At 63.9% G+C, this 20182-nt stretch overlaps 4 protein-coding genes across 11 annotated transcripts; 2 read left to right on the forward strand and 2 right to left on the reverse strand.

Moving 5' to 3' along the window:
* Positions 1-1368: 1368 nt before the first annotated feature.
* LOC146542440 (retinol dehydrogenase 7-like) lies at positions 1369-4181 on the reverse strand. Of its 5 annotated transcripts, none has more exons than XM_085212321.1 (6): positions 3770-4181; positions 3491-3543; positions 2709-3022; positions 2213-2644; positions 1755-1918; positions 1369-1671 (listed from the first exon to the last, which is right to left on the reverse strand). In XM_085212321.1, exons 1-6 carry the CDS (start codon positions 4179-4181, stop codon positions 1451-1453), a joined length of 1596 nt encoding a protein of 531 aa, XP_085068447.1. In that variant the 3' UTR covers positions 1369-1450. The 5 variants fall into 5 exon arrangements, with proteins under 5 accessions (XP_085068447.1, XP_085068450.1, XP_085068451.1 ...); XM_085212324.1 differs by having other exon boundaries at positions 2386-2644; positions 3770-4007; XM_085212325.1 differs by having other exon boundaries at positions 2386-2644; positions 3326-3543; positions 3770-3898.
* Positions 4162-6139, reverse strand: LOC104916668 (retinol dehydrogenase 16-like). The gene is made up of 4 exons (XM_085212365.1): positions 5433-6139; positions 5110-5368; positions 4617-4780; positions 4162-4502 (listed from the first exon to the last, which is right to left on the reverse strand). The coding sequence occupies exons 1-4, from the start codon at positions 5743-5745 to the stop codon at positions 4285-4287; spliced, it is 954 nt and encodes a 317-aa protein (XP_085068491.1). The 5' UTR covers positions 5746-6139; the 3' UTR covers positions 4162-4284.
* A 230-nt stretch (positions 6140-6369) lies between these two features.
* Positions 6370-9862, forward strand: PRIM1 (DNA primase subunit 1). Of its 2 annotated transcripts, none has more exons than XM_085212348.1 (13): positions 6370-6679; positions 6802-6959; positions 7041-7147; positions 7227-7300; positions 7472-7608; positions 7676-7734; positions 7807-7916; positions 7993-8084; positions 8155-8299; positions 8378-8462; positions 8537-8622; positions 8722-8820; positions 9672-9862. In XM_085212348.1, exons 1-13 carry the CDS (start codon positions 6577-6579, stop codon positions 9689-9691), a joined length of 1275 nt encoding a protein of 424 aa, XP_085068474.1. In that variant the 5' UTR covers positions 6370-6576; the 3' UTR covers positions 9692-9862. The 2 variants fall into 2 exon arrangements, with proteins under 2 accessions (XP_085068474.1, XP_085068475.1); XM_085212349.1 differs by having other exon boundaries at positions 8393-8462.
* Positions 9863-10002: 140 nt separating this feature from the next.
* On the forward strand, positions 10003-20081 carry NACA (nascent polypeptide associated complex subunit alpha). Of its 3 annotated transcripts, XM_085212251.1 has the most exons (9): positions 10599-10670; positions 12831-12887; positions 13354-16994; positions 18260-18345; positions 18459-18536; positions 18956-19102; positions 19376-19504; positions 19722-19844; positions 19948-20081. In XM_085212251.1, the coding sequence occupies exons 3-9, from the start codon at positions 13916-13918 to the stop codon at positions 19960-19962; spliced, it is 3657 nt and encodes a 1218-aa protein (XP_085068377.1). In that variant the 5' UTR covers positions 10599-10670; positions 12831-12887; positions 13354-13915; the 3' UTR covers positions 19963-20081. The 3 variants fall into 3 exon arrangements, with proteins under 3 accessions (XP_085068378.1, XP_085068377.1, XP_085068376.1); XM_085212252.1 differs by lacking the exons at positions 12831-12887; positions 13354-16994 and adding an exon at positions 10003-10136; XM_085212250.1 differs by lacking the exon at positions 12831-12887.
* The last annotated feature ends 101 nt before the right edge of the window (positions 20082-20182 follow it).

A 20182-nucleotide genomic window follows, 5' to 3' on the forward strand; every position in this document is an offset into this window, starting at 1 on the left:
GACCCGCGGGATTCGCTGTTTGCAAACGGGAACGGGCGCTGCTTTGCCCCACGCCAGGGATGCCACGGGTTGGCATCGCCCTCCTGAAAGCGGTGCACGCGGTCCGGCTGGGGCCCGATGCGCCGCGTGCTGGAAGCTCCCGGCGTTGGCGTTTTGCTTCTCGGGGGCTCAGGGAAGGAGCAGCTCAGAGCTCCGTTGGTGGTGGCACAGCAGAAGGGCTGCGCGGTGTGGCTGACCCCACCTGGGACCTGGAGGGGGGGAGTGGCTCCGCCGAACTCCGCTCCTCTGAGCTCTGCTCTGCAGCACCGAATTGGGATGCTCAGAGGGCACCGCACCGAACGCATCGCCCCAGCGTGCTGAGCCTCCCCACCCCCCCTTCCCCCCAGGGCCCCATTTGTTTGGAGATTGATGGGATAAGGGGCCCCTTCCTCTCCGGAAGGGCCGCGCTCAGAGGCCCCGGGTTGGGGTGGAGGGGCCCCAGGGAGCTCAGCGTTGGGGGGTGGGAGGCAGAGAGGCAAAACCCCACGGAGCTTCTACCCCAAGCAGCTGAATCTGCAGCCACCATTCCCTCGGCTTTTGCTGTTGGCAGCGCTGCTCCGAGTCCAATGCCCTCCCTACGCAGGCTTCCCCCCGCCCCCCCCCCGCACTCTGCAGCCCGTCCCCAGGGACACGCAGGGACCACAATGCTGTGCCGGCTGCTGGGACGCTGCACCACCAAACCTACAGGAACGCTCTGCTTCGCAAGTGGGCTCCGTGCAACCCGCGCCCCGCATCGCCCCGCATCGCCCCGCATCGCCCCGGTCCCGCACGAGCTCAGTCCCCGCACGTGTCAGTGGGAGAAGGGACGCGGGTGGGCGGCGTGGGTCTGTGCTGATCGCTGCTCAGTCCTGCAAGCAATTGCACAGCCTCGGGGGCCCATCTCCCAAATCGTCATCGCTAATTATCCCTTAATTAGAGGTATGAAGGATGCGTGAGTCACCGCCCACACATCTGATGTGCCAAAGCACGGCAGCACCCATCGCTGCCAGCGGACTTCGAGGGCGCAGAAGGGGGGGCAAATGGAGCTGTGCAGCCCAGCTGGGAAGGGAGGGATCCTGGGGAGGGGGCTTTCCTCTCCTGCGCTGAAGATGCAGCGGAGGATGGAGCTGATTGCAGCCCCCGGCAGCTGCGGGAGATGGGAGCTGGGTAGAAAGCAGCCAACGCCCGAGGATGGCAAACTGGGGGGAGGGGGAGGGTGATGCCGTGTTAGGGGTGAGCTGCTGGAGGGGCTCTGGCACGGCCGGAGCAACGCAGCGGCGTTTTGTGCCCCTCTGCCCGCAGCCCCAGCGCAGGGCGAGCTGCGAGCTCAGAGGGCGCAAGGGCTGCTGCTGTAGAAGGGAAAAACGCGTTTAATGAGGTCCTGCAACCGCAGGAGCCCCGCGTGCAGCACGGAGCGGGGACAGAGATGCGCTCAGGGCGTCCCGCAGTCCGGTTTTGGCATCAGGAAGGCGACGAGGGCATCGCAGAGCCACGTCGGGCAGTAGCTGAGAGGCAGCAGGAAGAGCAGCGCGTCCCAGCCGGCCGCGTAACGGCTGCGGGGGCTGCGGGACAGCAGCGCGTGCTGCATGCGGGCGGTGACGCGGGACAGGCGGGGGCTGCTCAGGCGGTGCAGGAGGACGCTGCGGCGGGCGTCTGTAGGGCGGGGAGGGGGTCAGTGGGGCGGAGGGATCCGCGGGGTGGCTGCAGAGCTGTGGAGGGTGGGGGGAGGTACTAACAGGTCTCCAGGTAGCCGCGGCCGTAGGATTCCCGGGTCTCTGCCGGGAGCTGTGCCCAGAGGCGCTGCAGTTCCTTTGCTGCCGCTTTGGAGTCGGTCATCCCCGTTCGGAATCCACCGGGTTCGATGATGGAGACCTTCACCCCAAAGGGTCTCATCTCACGCCTGAATGGGGATGGAGGCATCACTGTCACTGCCCCAGGATGGGACCCAGCACTGCCCCCCCCAGAGATGGCGCTGCTCCAACCCTTCCCATATTTGCACAACCGCTGGCCCCCACCCGCCTAATTCCCAACCCGCACGGACACCTTTCACAATCCCTCCCCACCGCTCCGTGCCTTTCCCTTCTATTGGGACAGGAGTTGCCGGGGGGGGAATGGCGAAAGCAGGACAGAGGCAAACCAGCGCTGCTCTGCCGCTGCCAAACTCCGAGAAGGACACAGCCGGGCTGTGCTGTACCTGAAGCTGTCGGAGAATGGGACGGCATGGGGCCAGAGCAAACTTTGGAGCCGTTCCACGGGACGCACGTGGTGCAAGGTCCAAGCAGCAGGGTTCCCTGCCTGGTGCCAGCACCCCAGTGCTGCCAGGCAGAGCCTGGAGAGGTGCAGCTGTTTGGGGAGCACGGCACTCACCTGAGGCTGTCGGAGAAGGCCTCCACACCGAACTTGGAGGGGCAGTAACCCCCCCCGAAGCCGGAGAGCCGGCCCATCACGCTGGCCACGTTCACCACGCGGCCCCGCGCCCGCTTCACCAGCGGCAGGAGGCTGAGGGTCACCTCGATCAGCCCCACCAGGTTGACGTTCAGCACCGTCACAAAGTCCTCCTTCCTCAGCCACTCGTTGGGGGCGGTGGGGATGGCGACGCCGGCGTTGTTCACCAACCCCCACAGCCCTGCAATAGGGGCGGGTGAGTCGCGACCCCCACCGTGCCCCCTCCCCGCCCGGCCCCCTCCTACCTCTCTGCCCCACGCGCTCCTGCACCCACGCGGCGGCGGCGGCGATGCTGCTGCTGGAGGTGACGTCCAACAGGACGGTCTGCAGGCGCGACGAGGCGGCCGCCCGCAGCCGTGCGGCCCCCGACTCCGTCAGGCAGCCCGCCAGCACCCGCAGCCCCCGCGCGTCCAGCTGCCGTGCCAGCAGGTTGCCAAAGCCCGAATCGCAGCCCGTGATCAGCACGAACTTCTCCTCCAGGCCGGGCACCGTCTGCCGCTCGCGGTGCCAACGCCGCAGCAGCCACAGCCCCAGCAGCGCCAGCAGCCACAGCCACATCCTGACCGGGGGAAGAGAGGGGCTGAGCGGGGTCTGCCTGCAAGGACCTGCGGGTCGGGGTCATCCCGGGTCCTGGCTGTGCCCCTGCAGCTGTCTCGCCGCTGCCCCAAGCACGCTACACTGGGGGCTGTTCCCTGGATTTGGGGTATTTAGCTCTCAGATGTGAGTCCTGCGCTTCCCTATCGGCTGCCACCCCATTGGAACCCACTGCAGCTCGGGGTGGGTGCTGGTTTGTGGCTCTCGGCCCTACCTACCCCCACCCTCCCACCGCACACAGCACTCAGTTTCCGTTCCCTTAACACACCTATGAGGTTTCCCTTCATCATGAGGAAGACGCACTGAGGACTCAATTCGGTGCAACCTCACCACACTCCCCCGGAGCACAGCATCGCAGTGGGGCGGCTTCAGAGCAGCACCTGCCACCCCACAGAGCTCCCACCCCACTGGAACACCCCCAGTCCAGCCTTGCCTGACTCCTCCTGCACATCTCCCTGCGCTGTGCCCGTCCTGGAGGAGCTGCACCTGCAAACACCACAGCACAAAACTCGGGGTTACCTGGGCAGGTCTGTGCCGCTCCACAAGTCCTCGCACAGCCCACGTCCCCACGTATAAATAGAGCTCAGTGCAGAGGAGCAGTGCCACGCAGCACGGGGCAGCAGCGGTGCCCGAATTGCTGCAGGCAGTGCTGCGGGGTGGGCAGGATTGCACCAGCCCTGGAATAAACCTCGAGTTCCCTGATCCTCACTACCTCGTGTTGCGCAGAGCCATTCCGGGAGTGCTGCTGCAGCTCTGCAACAGCTGCTCGTGCTGATGGAGCGCGACCTGAGGCCCTGCACAGCGCCCGGATCCACACTGCAGGGCCGACTGCATCGCACCATCCTCATAGGAAGCACATGGGGATGCAGCGATGCCGGGATGAGAGCAGAGCAGCACTGCTGGGGCTGAGAGCTCCCGCTCTGCACTGTGGCACTGGGGTGGCCGCCCGCTTGCCAGCAGCTCCCGTGTGCCCCCCGCTCCAGGGGATGGCAAAGTGGGCACGGGCTGTGTGGGGCGGGGGCTTGGCAGCACTGTGCCAACTGTTCCCCCATGGGCACAGCCTCAGTGTGCTGCCGAGGAAAGGGGCACGGCTCAGTCACGACGTACGGGGAGGAGGAGGTCATCTTTATTCAGCAGCAAACAGTTTGCCAGCCGCGGCGGTGCTGTGCAGCGCGTGCTGATGTGGGATCTGAGCTGTGGGGCCATGCCAGCTCCGCCCACGCTGCCTCACACTTTCTGGGCAGGTTTGGGGTAGGACCAGGTGAAGAAGGCGTCGGTGATGGCAGAGGGCATGTAGCTGAGCGGGATGTAGAACAGCTTGGCGTCCCAGCCAGCTGCATAGCGGCAGCGCGGGTAGCGGCTGGTCAGTGCGTGCTCCATGCAGTCCGTCACCAGCGAGAGGTTGGGGTTGCACCTCTTCTCTGCCTGCCGCATGGCTGTCAGGACTGGGGGCAGAGGGAGGGGACAGGCACTTACCTCGTGCCAAAGGGACCCGGAGGCCGCTGGTCCCCGCGCAGCTCAGCACTGCGGTGCCGGATGGGCTTTGGGGATGCACTCACAGTCCTGCAGGTATTTGTCCCCGTAACTCGCTTTGGTTTCATTGGGCAGCCTCTCCCAGGTTCTGAGGAAGCTCTTCTCCAGGCCTACGGTGCTGGTGATGCTCGTCTTGAAGTAGCCCGGCTCGATGATGCTCACCTTCACCCCAAAGTGCTGCATCTCAAGCCTGCAAGGCAGCGATGCCGTGGGATGGGAGCAGCAGTGGGCTGCGGGCTGTGTGGGGCTGTGCCTCCCTGCCGTGCCTCACTCCGGGGCACAGTGGGGAAACCCAACCACACAGTGCGCCCTAGGCAGTCCAGTGTGGGGCTGAGGCGATGCACGAGCAAACATTGAGGTCAATGGGACGGGATGGGGCCAGAGCAAACTTTGGAGCCGTTCCACGGGACGCACGTGGTGCAAGGTCCAAGCAGCAGGGTTCCCTGCCTGGTGCCAGCAACCCAGTGCTGCCAGGCAGAGCCTGGAGAGGTGCAGCTGTTTGGGGAGCACGGCACTCACCTGAGGCTGTCGGAGAAGGCCTCCACACCGAACTTGGAGGGGCAGTACCCCCCCCCGAAGCCGGAGAGCCGGCCCATCACGCTGGCCACGTTCACCACGCGGCCCCGCGCCCGCTTCACCAGCGGCAGGAGGCTGAGGGTCACCTCGATCAGCCCCACCAGGTTGACGTTCAGCACCGTCACAAAGTCCTCCTTCCTCAGCCACTCGTTGGGGGCGGTGGGGATGGCGACGCCGGCGTTGTTCACCAACCCCCACAGCCCTGCAATAGGGGCGGGTGAGTCGCGACCCCCACCGTGCCCCCTCCCCGCCCGGCCCCCTCCTACCTCTCTGCCCCACGCGCTCCTGCACCCACGCGGCGGCGGCGGCGATGCTGCTGCTGGAGGTGACGTCCAGCACGACGGTCTGCAGGCGCGACGAGGCGGCCGCCCGCAGCCGTGCGGCCCCCGACTCCGTCAGGCAGCCCGCCAGCACCCGCAGCCCCCGCGCGTCCAGCTGCCGTGCCAGCAGGTTGCCAAAGCCCGAATCGCAGCCCGTGATCAGCACGAACTTCTCCTCCAGGCCGGGCACCGTCTGCCGCTCGCGGTGCCAACGCCGCAGCAGCCACAGCCCCAGCAGCGCCAGCAGCCACAGCCACATCCCGGGGCAACAACAGCAGCACGAGGAGCAGAAGGAGGAAGAGGAGGTAGAGGAGGAGGCGGCCGGGACTCGCTGGGCACAGCGGGGACACGGCAGCAAAGTGCAGAGCAGTGAGCCCGAGTGCTGGCAGCCTGTGCTGACCTTGGACCTGCCCAACCGCGCGGGGCCGGTCCGGGAGCAGCGCTGTGCCAGCTGAGCTGAACACGGGCCAGGCGGAGGCTCAGCCCTTCCTCCCACGTCCCGGGCAGAGCAGCCGAGCTGCAGCCGGGATGGACGCACTGCGCTCCCCAACCCGCATCGCCCGCCGTGCCGAGCGCGGTGCCGCTTTACGGTGTTCGCTAACGCTGCTCACACCCATGTTCTCCCGCAGGGACCCGCGGATGGCCGGCAGAGCAGGAAGCCGCTCCGATCTGCAGCGTGCGCCTGCGTGAGCCGCGCACACAGAGCTTTGAAACCCCATCCGGGGCCCCCGGCCTCTCGCTCGGCCCCTCGGCAAAGCCACCCCTGCTTGGCACGGAGCCGAGCGCATCCATCCCGCTGCCCTCGAGCCACCCCGCGGCTGCTGCCCCACACGTGTGGGGCGTCGAAGGGGCTCCGCTCCCGGCGCTCGGGGCGGGATGAGGTCGGAACGCAGCGGGAGGAGGCACCGGCAGGGCAGGGACCGGGTCGGTGCCGGGGCTGAGCCCTGCGGGGCTCCCCGCCTTTCCGCTCCGGTGCCCCGAGGGCCGGCGCCGTGCCGAGCCGTGCAACGCCGTTCCGGGCGGGGCCGCACTACATCTCCCAGCGACCCGCGGGTTCCTTCGGCCCCTCCGCTTCCCTCCGCTTCCCGCCATGGCGCCGTTCGAGCCGGCGGCGCTGCCGGAGCTTCTCCCGGTGTTCTACCGCCGGCTCTTCCCGCACGGCGCCTACGGCCGCTGGCTCGGCTACGGCGGCGGTGAGCGGCGGAACCGGGGTGCGCCGGGCGGGGCGCGGGGAGGGGAGTGCGGGACTGAGACCGCGCACCGGCGGGGTCCGCGTGCCCCCCCAGCCCCACCGACCCTCCCCGCACCCCCGCAGTGGAGAAGAACTACTTCCAGCTGCGGGAGTTCTCCTTCACGCTGCGGGACGATGTGTACGTGCGGTTCCAGTCGTTCGGCAGCCCGCAGGAGCTGGAGAAGGAGCTGCAGAGGACAAACCCGTACAAGATCGACATCGGGGCCGTATATTCGCATCGCGTGCGTCCCCCCCCTTCCCCCGCCCCCAAACTCCCCGGCGGCTGCGGGAGGACAACGGGGTGACGCCTCTGCTCCCCGCAGCCCAACCAGCACAACACGGTGCACCTCGGGGCGTTCCAACCCGTGGAAAAGGAGCTGGTGTTTGACATCGACATGACCGACTACGATGACGTCCGGACGTGCTGCAGGTTCCTGGGGGGGTTGGGGCGGGTTGCAGCCCCACAGAGCCGGGGTGGCACCCATCTGACTGCCGTGCTCTGCCCGCAGCTCGGCCGACATCTGCTCCAAGTGTTGGACTCTGATGACCATCGCTGTCCGTGTGATTGACCGCGCGCTCGTGGGTGAGAGATGAGGCTCTGTGAGCCTCTGTGCACCGGGGACACGTCAGACCCCGCTGCCCTTCGTAGTGATGCCTTGAAGTGGGTCTCGGGGAGCGCTGCTGTGGGGCTGGAGCAGGAGCAGAGGGCATGCAGGTGCCCGGCGTGCTCCCTCAGCCCCTCCGTGCCCCATAGAGGACCTGGGCATGAAGCACCGCCTGTGGGTGTACTCAGGACGGAGAGGTGTGCACTGCTGGGTCTGCGACGATGCCGTACGCAAATGGTCCCCATCGCTGCGTGCGGCTGCTGTGGAGTACCTGAGCCTGGTGAAGGTGGGTGTATGGGGGGGGAAGGGTCGTGCTGCCCACCTCCTGGGGCTGACCACGCTGTCCTTCCCAGGGTGGAGCTGAGACGGTGAAGAAGGTGAACCTCTCAGAGCCCGTGCACCCCTTCATCAGGTGGGTGCAGATGTGCTGCCCGGTGCGGAGCTGATGGCCGTGGGGTGCTGAGCTTCTCCATCTGCTCCGCAGGCGGTCGGTGAACGTGGTGGAGAAGTACTTCGAGGCGTACGCACTGCAGGGCCAGGACATCTTGGGCAGCCCCGAGCGCTGGGACAAAGTGCTAGCCTTGGTCCCAGAAGGTATCCTTCCAGCTGCTCTGCTCAGGGCGGGCAGCGGGGTTCGTGTTGGCTGTGATCGGCCTTAACAGCCGGGCAGAGCACCGTGAGCTGCTGCAGAGTGAGTTCCCCAAGAAGCGGGACTCAGTGCAGCGCTGGGAGCTGCTGAAAGGTCGCATGGAGCGGACGCGGGTGAGTGGCTGTGGGGTGGTTCTGGGGTGGCTGTGGGGCGGTGCTGCCCCCTGACTGCCTGTACCCCCAGCGGGCAGCGGGCAGCGGGAAGGGCACGGCATGTTATGCAGACTGGGAGATCATGCTGCAGTATTGCTTCCCACGGCTTGACATCAACGTCAGCAAAGGCATCGGGCACCTCCTGAAGAGCCCCTTCAGTGTCCACCCCAAAACAGGTGGGTCTCTGTACCCCGAAATGGGGGGTCCAGCTGTTTGTGGGGTCAGCACCCCACGCTGGGCACCCTGGGCAGCAGCTCTGTCTCTTGCAGGCCGCATCTCGGTGCCACTGGACCTGCAGAGGTTGGATGTCTTCGACCCGTTCGCAGTGCCCACCATCAGGTCCGCACATCGGGCTGGTGGCGGGGGGATCCCCAGCTGTGGGCAGCCCCCCCACATCCCGCCCTTCCCTGCAGCTCGCTGTGCCAGGAGCTGGATGCAGCTGGCGACGATGCAGAGCAGGAGGACAGCGAGGAGACGGAGCCAAAGCGGCGGATGCGGGGTGAGCGGGGCCGGGGGGCAGTGGGGTGGGTTAATTGCAGGGGTGGGCAGGCCGGGCGGGGGGTCCAGGCCCAGCTCCCATTCACCCCCCTCTCCTCAGACTACCGGCGGACGCAGCTGGCACCCTACGTGAAGGTCTTCGAGCAGTTCCTGGAGGAGATGGAGCGCGCGCGGCGTGGAGAGCGGCTGTGGAGGAGCGGTGAGTGCTGGGGGACCCGCCGCTCCCAGCTGCTCTTTATTGTTTATTGTTTATTGAAAACCTAATGAGGCTCAATAAGGCCAAGTGCAGGGTGCTGCATTTGGGTCGGGGCCATCCCGGGTATTTATACAAACTGGGGGAAGATCTCCTTGAGAGCAGCCCTGCAGAGAAGGACTTGGGGTCCTGGTGGACGAGAGGTTGGACACGAGGCAGCAGAGTGCGTCTGCAGCCAGCTGTTTTCTGGGCTGCATTAAAAAAGGGGTGGTCAGCAGGGACAGGGAGGTGATTGTCCCCCTCAACTCGGCTCTTGTGAGGCCCCATCTGCAGCACAGGAAGGACATGGAGCTCATGGAGCAGATCCAGAGGAGGGCACTGAGATGATCACAGGGCTGGAGCATCTCTGCTATGAGGAAAGGTTGAGGGAACTGGGCTGGTTCAGCTTGGAGAAGAGAAGGCTCCATGGAGACCCCATTGTGGCCTTCCAGTACTTGAAGGGAGCGTATAAACAGGAGGGGGAACGGCTGTTTGTGAGGGTGGATGGTGACAGGACAAGGGGAATGGTTTTAAACTGAGACAGAGGAGGTTTAGGTTGGATATGAGGAGGAAGTTTTTCCCCCAGAGGGTGGTGAGGCACTGGAACAGGTTGCCCAAGGAGGCTGTGGATCCCCATCCCTGGAGGCTGGATGTGGCTCTGGGCAGCCTGGGCTGCTGGTTGGTGACCCTGCACACAGCAGGGGGTTGGAACTGGATGAGCGCTGTGGGCCTTTGTAACCCAGGGCATTCCATGATTCCATGATTCTATGATTCTATGATTGTTTGATCTCTAAAACCTCATTTCTGCTCTTTGCCAGACCTGCAGGGAGAGTTCTGACCACGCTGCCGGCAGCCCCTGCCCTTGGGAGGCCGTTGATTGACGCTGATCGACGTCTGCTGCTGCTGTGGGGCAGGAGATGGACCCCTCCCCCGCCCCCCGGTTCCCTTCTCACTTCTTTTTATGCTTTTGTACTTTTTGTACCCAATATCCATTAAAGGGCGCTGCTCAGCCCCGTGTCCGTGTCCCTGGGGGGCAGAAAGGATGAGGCTCCCGCGAGACAAAACTCGGAGCGGGGCACAATTCCCGTTCCCAGGAACGGCTCCCGTTCTCGTGCCCCGGAACGTCCGAACGTGGCCCGGAACGCCCGAGCGCAGCCGGTGGGGCGGGCGGGCGGAAGGAAGTGCGCTGTGCCTTTCCCCCGGAAGTGATTCTCTTTCCGGAAGTCGCGCCTTCCGCCGCTTGGTCTCTTTCCGCCGCCATCTTGGGCTCCGCTTCCCGTACAGTGAGTGTCGCCGCCGCCATCCGCCTCCATCCGCGACCGCGTGGGGCCGGGAGCGCGGCCGGGCCGGGAGGGAACGCGGGAGGGCGGCGGCGGAGCGGTCGGGCCGTCGGTGGGGCCAGGGCAGCTCCGAGAGGGGAACGCCGGGGCGGTCCCGCGGGGACGGCTCCGCGCGGCGGGGGGAGGCGGCTGAGGCCGTGGCCGGGCCGGGGGGAGGCGGGAGAGCCGCGTAGGCCGCTGCCGGCCCGAGCCATGGAGCGGCGTGGGATCCGCTCCCGTCTGCTCCGTGCCGGGTCCGCGCTGTCGTTATCGGCGCGGGCGGCCCTCGGTACCGGTTGATCTCCGAGCGCCCGGTGTGCGGTGGCACTGGGTAAGGCCCATTGCCGGCGTCTGAAGGCGGCCCTTCGGGGACTTCTCGGGGCGGTCGCGAGTCCGGTGTGGTTTTTTTTCTCCTTATTCACGCAGAAATGCCTGGCGAAGCTACAGAAACCGTCCCGGCCACAGAGCAGGAGCTCCCGCAGCCACAGGCCGAGACAGGTGAGCCGGGGGCCCGGACCGGCGCTGGGGGAACAGCTGGGCCGTGAGCCCATGGCGGGGGAAGCAGCAGTGGGGTGGCTGAGGGCAGCGCTGCGGGCTCCGTGCTGCCCTGGGGTTCACTCAGTCCCAGCCCAGCCCTCGGCCAGCCGGGCTCAGCAGAGTTGGCGGCCCTGGGTTGTAACAGGGGCACCTGACGTCTGCCCTTGTATCGCTGTGCTGCTCACGGTGCCCGGCTAAAACTCTGCGTGTGCTCTGCGCCCGTGTGCCTGGTGTAACATCTTTAAAGGCAGGGGTTACTTCCAGAGGAAGCTTTTGTCACCGAAGTTATGTTTTTTGTCTCTGCACTCAGGGAGGTGTTACATCATCTACACTGTGGCATGAAAACGCACATGGGAAGAGCGTGCAGTGCGTGATGGGCAAACAGTTGATGTGACCAAGGGTGTGGGAGAGGTGGGACTGCAGGAGGAGCTGGGGCAGCCTGAACAGTCAGAGGCTGCTGGCAGGGTTTATTCATTGCCAGGCAGTGGCCTCCTGGTTCTTGGAGCAGGTTGAAGTGACGGCTGCTTTGTGACAGCTGTGTGGCTCTGTCTGGGGGCAGCTGCTCTATTCCCCGTCAGGCATAGCTGGGATTCCTGCGGCTCGGTTGCCTGCCAGAGGCTTGTGTCCATGGGGCCTCTCCTGGGGCACTGTGCTTCACTGGGTCACCTTCTGTCGGTGCCGTGCTGCTCTCAAGTCTCTCACAGCGTCGTGGAGCTTGGGAGAAGTTGATCCCAGGCTCAGCTGTGACAGTGCTGTCCCCTGCCCTGGGGGGTGGCGTGGGGTGGTGAGGCAGAGCAGGGCTGGTGGACCCCTCTTGGTTGTTGTGGAGGTGGAAGGGTGAGCACAAGGACTGTCGTGGTCATCCTGTCTGCGCTGAGCCAGCCCCCCTGGGGCCAGGCCAGGCAGGAAGCCAGGCTTTGGAGGGCCCTGGTGCAGGGTGGGAATCTTCAGTGGCTTCCTCTGGCTTTCATCTCGTGTTTCGGAGGGTAGCTGGTGTGTGGGAAGTTTGTGATGCTCAGCACAGAGGTCTCTGTGCAGGGCAGGGCTCCAGCCTTCAGCATGCATGTGGCCTGGTCACAAGAGGCTTTGCAGTCTATTTATTGTAAACATCCCTTAACAAATTACACATGGTTTGCAAGAGTCCCCCGCTCCACATTTGTTTGTGGAAATGGCTGCTGGAGAAGGAGGGGTTATCTGGGAGCTGATTACAGGGAGGCCTCACACCGTGCTCTCTGGTGTGTGTGGGTGAAGGAACAGAGAGGGCTGGACAGAGCTTTTCTTAAGAGAGCAGAGTTGTCCTTTCTGCTTGTTCAGTACGGGGCCAGAGGCCAGCTCGCTCTTGGCAGGACGCACTGCTCCTTTTTGAAGTGTTTATGGCTTCCCCCAGAGCTGAAGTGTCCTGGTTAATGCTGGCTGTCCTGGCCGGTGGCTGGAGCATCCAGCAGAGCAGCTGCAGGCTCCTTTGCTGCCCTGCATTTTGGAATAGCATGGGGTCAGCAGGGCGTTAGGAACATCTTCTGAGCCGTGGTTCTTGGGGAAGAAAAAGTGAGCCCGCCTGAAGATGAAGCTGCTGTGAGTCTTCCCTGTGTGTGTTGCTGCTCTGGACAACGGAGAGGTGAGGCGTGGAGTACCTGACTGGCTTTAGTCTTGATTTGGGAAAGATAGAGCCCTCCTGTGGGTGATCCATGTGAAGTGGCTTCTTCCTGCAGGACAGCAGGCAAGAGTCAGCACCCAGAAGGTGCTGACTTTTCTCAGAAGGGAAAAGGGAGGAAATCTGCTCCCGTCACATGGCTGCAGCTCAGTGATCTGGGCTGGGACGCTGAGCCCTTGGCAGGAGGCCTGGCCACATGCCCCGTCCTGTCTCCATGTCACAGTGGGTGTGCAGGGGTGTGCTGCCCTCAGAGCCGGTTCTGCTCTCCTGACTGGTGGCGCTTGTTGTGCTGGTCTGATCAGTGCTGCTGCCGTGGGCTCTCACACTGCCTCTCCCCTGCCCGGGGCTCCTTTGGTTCTGTGTCAGGCGTTGGGAACGGCCCAGCTGGAGGGCTCTGTGGGCCTGCTGCATGGGACGGGACGGTGAGCGCTCCCGACATGCCGTAACAATCTGTCCTTCTCACCGTTCAGTTCCAGCTGCCCTCCCTCCTGCAGCCCCTGCTGCCACTTCTCCTGCCGCAGCGCCAGGTACTCAGAGCTCCTCAGTAACACCCGTGTGTCACATTAACCACAGCGTGCTGTTCTGGATGTCTGTAGTTGCATTAACCCTTCTGGTGTGCAGAGGGAGAACTCTGGGTCCTGACCCCGTCCTTGCTGAGAGGAGCCAGGCAGACTTCCACCTGCTGCTCCTGGGGAGGCTGTTGGGGGAGGCTGGCTGCCTGCTGCTCTCCAGTTCAGTCTGTGTCATCCCTGAGCCAGGGGCCGCTTCCCAGTGCTGGGCAGTGTGCTGGAGCCCAGGGTGGGATCCCTGAGAGACCTCTGGGTATTGTGCACTGGGCTTCTCCCCAGAGCCCCCGTCCTGGGGGCTGGAGATGTGGGGAGCCCAGGGCCAGAAGACAGACGACAGGCTGTTGTGGGCGTGCGTGTGTTTCTTTCTGTGCTGCCCTTGTTTTCTCCTTTTTTCTCATGGGTTCACTTTGTTTCTTTCCTTCAGCTGTTCTTCCTGCTGCTCATTCTCTGACTCCAGCCCTGGGCCCAGCTGCCCAGGCTGTTCCCACGGAGCCGCCCAGCTCTGCCCCAGCCGTGCCCCCAGCCCCTCTCTCCCCTGCCGTGGTCCCAGCTGCAGCAATTCCTGTCTTTTCTGCCCCTCCCCAGCCCTCTGCCCCAGCTCTGCCCCTCCCAGTTACTTCTTCCCCACCTCCAGCTCCAGTTCCACCATCCCCAACTGGTTCTCCAGGGCCTGCTGCTGTCCCAGTCAGCCCAGCGTCTGCAGGACTCCCAGTCCCAGCGTCTCCAGTTCTGGCTGCTCTTCCTGCTGCAGGACAGGCAGCCCCCCCAGCAGCCCCCCCATCTCCAGCGAGTCCTGGCTGTCTCCCAGCTGCTCTTACGCCTCCTCTGAAAGTCTCTACTCCTCCCAGCCCCACCGGAGCCACAGAATCAGCCCCTCACCCTGCACCTCCCAAGAGCCCCGGGCAGCCCCAGCTGCTGTGCCTCTGGCACCTCCCCCAGCAGCAGCCCCTGCAGGTGCCACAGCTCTTCCCCGGAGCCCCCCTGCGATGCCAGTGCACCCTGCTGCACCTCTGCCCCCTCCAGCTGCCCCGCTGAGCCCAGCCCTGGCAGCCACCATCTCTCCACCCATCTTCCTGTCTGCCCCCATGGCGCTGGCCCCTCTGCTGCCAGGTGGCACAGTCCCCTGCACCACTGCTGCTCCCCTGCGGGGCCCTGTGTCTGGTACTCCCATTTGTCCGCTGGCTCCAGCTGCTCCTCCTCCTGGGACCCTGACCTGTCCTGTGGGCCCTGCCCTGGCAGCCCCTGGCACCCCTGCAGTTCCCCATTCTGTGGCCAGGCCACCCCCTGGGAGCCCGATTCCCGTGACAGCCCCCGTCCTGCTCAGCCCATCTCCAGCAGCTGCCTTGTCCCCCTCAGGGCCGCCACCAGCAGCAGCAGCTCCAGTTAAAGCAGCTCCAGCGATCCCTGTCGCCCTGCCAGCTGCTGTGACTGCTGCTCCTGCCAGTCCCCTTCCTGTCACACCAGCGATGGCAGCTCCAGCCACCCCTCCTGCGGCCAAAGGAGCGCCCCAGAGCCCGGTACCTGCTCCACTGACTCCCTCTGCCCCTGCTGCACCAGCTCCTGTGGTTCCTCCTGCTGCCACCAAAGCAGCACCCCAGAGCCCAGTCACCAGCCCGTCTGCCCATGCTGCTGTGGTTTCTGCAGCTGCCCCAGCTCCAGCTGCCCTCGCTGCCAACGAAACAGCTCCCCAGAGCCCTGCTGCTGCCACTCCAGCTCCTACGGCTGCTGCCACCAAAGCAGCCCCCCAGAGCCCTGTCAGTAGCCCCTCTCTTCCTGCTGCTGTGATTCCTGCAGCTGCACCAGCTCCAGCTGCCCCTGCTGCCAACAAAGCAGCTCCCCAGAGCCCTGGTGCTGCCACTCCAGCTCCTACAGCTGCCCCTGCTGCCAACAAAGCGGCTCCCAAGAGCCCTGGTGCTGCCAATCCAGCTCCTACAGCTGCCCCTGCTGCCACCAAAGCAGCTCCCCAGAGCCCTGCTGCTGCCCCCTCTCTTCCTGCTGCTGTGGTTCCTGCAGCTGCACCAGCTCCAGCTGCCCCTGCTGCCAACAAAGCAGCTCCCAAGAGTCCTGGTGCTGCCACTCCAGCTCCTACAGCTGCCCCTACTGCCACCAAAGCAGCTCCCCAGAGTCCTGCTGCTGCCCCCTCTGTTCCTGCTGCTGTGGTTCCTGCAGATTCCACAAATCCAACTGCCCCCGCTGCCACCAAAGCAGCCCCCCAGAGCCCTGTCAGTAGCCCCTCTGTTCCTGCTGCTGTGGTTCCTGCAGCTGCACCAGCTCCAGCTGCCCCTGCTGCCAACAAAGCGGCTCCCAAGAGTCCTGGTGCTGCCACTCCAGCTCCTACAGCTGCCCCTGCTGCCACCAAAGCAGCTCCCAAGAGCCCTGGTTCTGTCACTCCAGCTCCTACAGCTGCCCCTGCTGCCACCAAAGCAGCTCCCAAGAGCCCTGGTTCTGTCACTCCAGCTCCTACAGCTGCCCCTGCTGCCACCAAAGCAGCTCCCAAGAGCCCTGGTTCTGTCACTCCAGCTCCTGCAGCTGCCCCTCCTGCCACCAAAGCAGCTCCCCAGAGCCCAGTCAATGCGCCCTCCGTCCCTGCTGCTGCAGTTCCTGCAGCTCCCCAAGCTGCAGCTGCCCCTGCTGCCAACAAAGTGACTTCCCAGAGCCCTGTTACTGCTGCACCAGCTCCTGCAGCTCCTCCAGCTGCCCCCTCTACAGCCAAAGCAGCTCCTGGGAGCCCAGCTGCTGCCCCCTCTGCCCCTGCCAGCTCCCCACTTGTCACACCTGTGCTGGCAGCTCCAGCTGCATCCCCTGCAGGCAAGAAGTCCCCAAAGAGCTCCGCTGCTGCCACATCCTCTCCCTCTGCTGCAGCAGCTCCACCAAGTCCTGCAGCTCCAGCTGCCCCCGCTGCAGCCAAAAAGCCCCCAAAGAGCTCTGCTGCTACCCCCTCTGCCTCTGCTGCACCAGCCCAAGCTGCCCCCACTGCAGCCAAAAAGCCCCCCAAGAGCCCTGCTGCTGCCCAGTCTGCTCCCTCTGCTCCTGCCGCAGCTCCACCAGCTCCAGCGGCCCCCCCTGCAGCCAAAAAGCCCCCAAAGAGCCCCACTGCTGCCCCACCTGCTCCCCCTGCCCCTGCAGCTCCAGCATCTTCAGCTGTGGCCAAAGCACCTCCCAAGAGCCCCGCTGCTGCCCAGTCTAATCCCTCTGCCCCTGCTGCAGCCAAAGCACCTCCTAAGAGCCCCGCTGCTGCCCCATCTACTCCCCCTGCCCATGCAGCTCCAGCATCTTCAGCTGCAGCCAAAGCATCTCCCAAGAGCCCCACTGCTGCCCCACCTGCTCCCCCTGCCCCTGCAGCTCCAGCATCTTCAGCTGCAGCCAAAGCATCACCCAAGAGCCCCACTGCTGCCCCATCTACTCCCCCTGCCCCTGCAGCTCCAGCATCTTCAGCTGCAGCCAAAGCATCTCCCAAGAGCCCCACTGCTGCCCCACCTGCTCCCCCTGCCCCTGCAGCTCCAGCATCTTCAGCTGCAGCCAAAGCATCACCCAAGAGCCCCACTGCTGCCACGGCAGCCCCTGCTGCTCCCTCTGCCCCCCCTGCAGCCAAAGCAGCTCCTGCCAACCCAGCAGCCCCTGGCACGCTGCCTCCGGCTCCAGGTGCTGCTGCCTCAGCCCCGGGGGCTTCTGATGCCCTTCCAAAGCCAGCAGCTGATCGTGCTCCCCCCACACCCCAGAAAACAGAGGCCACCCCTCCTGCCTCCACACCCGGAGGTAACATCACCCCTCCTGCCTCTTCTGTGCCGAATGCTGCCCCTGCCAAGAAGCAGCCCCCCACCAATAAAGGCAGCAAGCAGGCCTCACGTCCATCCCCAACCAAGCCTCCTGTGAAAGCCCCCGTTCCCGCCAGTGCTGCTGTTGATGACGATGATGACCTGCCCCCCCTGATCCCCCCCGAGGTGCCCGCTACCGAGCCGCCGCTGCAGCCCATCCTGGTGGACCTCTCTCCCCGAGCAGCCGTGGCCCCAGCCGAGGCCCCTGCTCCTAAGCAGCCCATCGTGAAGAATGACAAGGGTACTGCTGGTCAGCACGGTTTGCCGTGTGCATGGAGTGTCACTGGCTGCCCACCAGATACTAACCCACCACAGGGCCCCGAGTGTCCCCGTGTCGCTCGGTGCGTCTGTCGGCTGTGGGTGTGCTGTGTGAGGGGGGGGTGGGGGGCTGACACTGTGCCATCACCTCTGCAGGGCTCGGCACGGTGCCTGCAGGCTGCTGTCACTAACAGCGTGTGCTCGGCACGGAGCGTGGTGTGAGCTGTGTGAGTGCTGGGGCTGCTGCCTGAGCTGGCTTCACGCTGGAACTTCGGGAAGAGCTGCTCCATGCTGTGCCCAGCCGTGTGTGTTCGGTGTTGGCTGTGGGTTTCCCACTGTCCATCCCAGATGTGCGGAGCTGGGGGTTGTGCTGGTGCCAGGTCCATCCTGGGCTGTTGGCATCTCCCAGCAACCCGCAGGGATCTTTGTCGTGGGCTCCTGTGTGCGTGGTGTGTACAGAGTCCCTTTCCAGAGAAGGAAACTTGGTATGAAGGTGTGAACTTGGGTAACAGCTGCATGAAAGAGCATTGTGCACTCCTGCACGGCAGGCAAAGCTGTGCAGTGTTCTGGAAGGTACCATGCACTGCAGCAGCAGTGCAGGAGCTGGTGGAGAGGCCAACCTGAGTGTCCAAAATGCTGCTTTTTGATGAGAGCTTTCAAACTAAGTACAGATCATCCTGTCATCAAGTCACAGAAAGGTGCAGCAGCCTCAGGGGCCTGGAGGACTGGGTCTCGACTCCGTGCTGTGTCTCAGCTCCTGTAGCTGCTGAACAGGTTTGAGGAGCTCTGAGAGCATTGCTGCTGACTCACAGCCCTGGGCAGTGCTGCCCTACCTGGGCCATGGCTCTGGTCCGGGGCCTTGGTGTTGGAGCGAGCCTTTGGACACATGCAGAGGTCTGGCAGCCCCACAGGGCACTGCCTGGCCTGTCACAGCCCCTGGTGCGGCTTCTCTGGCTGCTCCTGGGCATCTTCCACCGTGGTGAGAGCCAGGAAGAGGCACTGAGCTGGTGGCACTGACTGGCCCGCTGCTGTCCCTGCTCGTGGCTGCAAGGAGAGCTCTTCCCACCAGGTGTTACTCAAGCATATTTAATGGAAATGCATTTCATTGGAATTTTTAAACTATGTCAGCGCCTGAAATCCCCAGCGACAATTGACACTAAGGCATTAGGGTTCCGTGATCTTATTGTGTCCCTTGAAGCTACCTGCAGCTTCTGGCAAGGTGCTGAGCTGAGAATTATGACACGTTCGTTTCTGCAGGGTCCGGAACAGAGTCTGACAGCGATGAGTCTGTACCAGAGCTCGAAGAGCACGACTCCACACAGGCCACGACACAGCAGGCACAGGTAGGGAGGGGTGGAGCCAGCCACCCCTGTGCCCTGCGGGCTCAGAGAGATGCCCTGCGCCCCACCAGCTCTGCATGGTTGTCACAGCACTCTCCTGTTTGCTCTTCTTGCAGCTTGCAGCAGCAGCTGAAATAGATGAAGAACCTGTTAGCAAAGCAAAACAGAGCCGGAGTGAAAAGAAAGCACGGAAGGTAAGGGGATGACAGATGGGCAGACGTGCGTGTGGACAAGCTTTGGCTTTGGGCCTGGCATATTATCCCCAAGTGCTTGGCGTTTGCCTTGGGAAGCCATTTGGGCAGCAGCTCCTCACCTCCCAGCCCAGCACTGCAGCAGCAGGGTCTGTGGGAGGTGCAGGAGGTTTGTATGACTTGCCTTCATTAAACCCCTAGGCAAGGGAATGTCCCTGTTCACAGGCAAAATCCTTGTGTCTGGAGTGGCTCCAGATCATGATGTGGATCCATGACGTGAATCTTTGCCTGTCCTGGGAGTTAAGAGTTTCCTCCTGTCAGTGTGAAAACCTGGGAATGACTGATGAGGGGACACATCTCACGGGCTGAGCTGTCAGCACCTCTTCATCCCCCCCTGCTTTTCTTTCCCATTTGTTTTTCAGGCAATGTCTAAACTCGGCCTCCGCCAGGTGACAGGAGTAACCAGAGTCACCATCCGCAAATCTAAGAACATCCTCTTTGTCATCACAAAACCAGACGTGTACAAGAGCCCAGCATCAGACACCTATATAGTCTTTGGAGAAGCAAAGGTGAGCTGACTGCCATGCCAGGCAGCCACGCTCCTCCGTGTTCGCAGCAGCAGGGGCAGGCTGCAGAGCTGTGAGGGGTGCTGGGGGTTTGTCCTTGCTGCCTGCACCCCTCTTTGTGCCCTGGGGTGGTACAGGCAGGCCCACAACCCACACCGATGTCTTGCATCCCTGTGGGGCTGCTGTGTGGGCACTGCTGAGCTCAGCCTCACCCATCCGTGTGCTGCTGTGAGACCGCACAGATCTGGCCTCACTTCTGCTCCTTCCCTCCTCCAGATTGAAGACTTGTCCCAGCAGGCCCAGCTGGCAGCTGCCGAAAAGTTCAAAGTGCAAGGAGAAGCTGTGTCAAACATCCAAGAAAACACACAGACCCCCACCGTGCAGGAGGAGAGCGAGGAAGAAGAGGTGAGCCTTCCCCAGGTGGCCCTGCAGGACTTCTCCATCCACCTCCTGCCTGCGGTTGCGTCTGACGGGCAGCCGAGCAGGATTTGTGTGCAGGCACAGAGTTCTCCATCCACCTCTGCCTCAGTGGCAGCAGGGTGCCTTTGTAGGGCTGCGCGGTGGGGGCTGCTCAGAGCAAACTGTGCTCGGCTGCAGTCAGACCCGGGCGCTGTGTCCTCAGGTTGACGAAACCGGAGTGGAGGTGAAGGATATCGAGCTGGTCATGTCCCAGGCCAACGTGTCCCGAGCAAAGGCAGTCCGTGCCCTGAAGAACAACAGCAACGATATCGTAAACGCTATAATGGTGAGCTGCGGTGTGCTGGGGGGGGTCCGCATCCCCATCCCCATCCCCCAGGCTGCGTTTGGGGGCCTGTTGGGGGGCTGCTGACGCCTCTTTCTCTCCGCAGGAGTTGACGATGTAGCCGTCCAGAAGGAGGAGCCTATTTTTTTTTTTTGGTATTTCAGAGAAGAGTTAAAGGAACCTAAATTTAAAATTTGTACTGTTTCTATCAGTTAATAAAAGTTAATTGATAGAGCCGCACTGAGTGAAGGCGCAGCTTGTCTCGGACGTCCCTCCCCCCCCCCCGTCGCCACGGCAACCGCCGGCTCCCCCCCCGCGACGGCGCGCGCAGTGCGCATGCG

The sequence above is a fragment of the Meleagris gallopavo genome, chromosome 31 (genome assembly GCF_905368555.1).
Source record: "Meleagris gallopavo chromosome 31, MGAL_WU_HG_1.1, whole genome shotgun sequence".
NCBI lineage: Eukaryota > Metazoa > Chordata > Aves > Galliformes > Phasianidae > Meleagris > Meleagris gallopavo.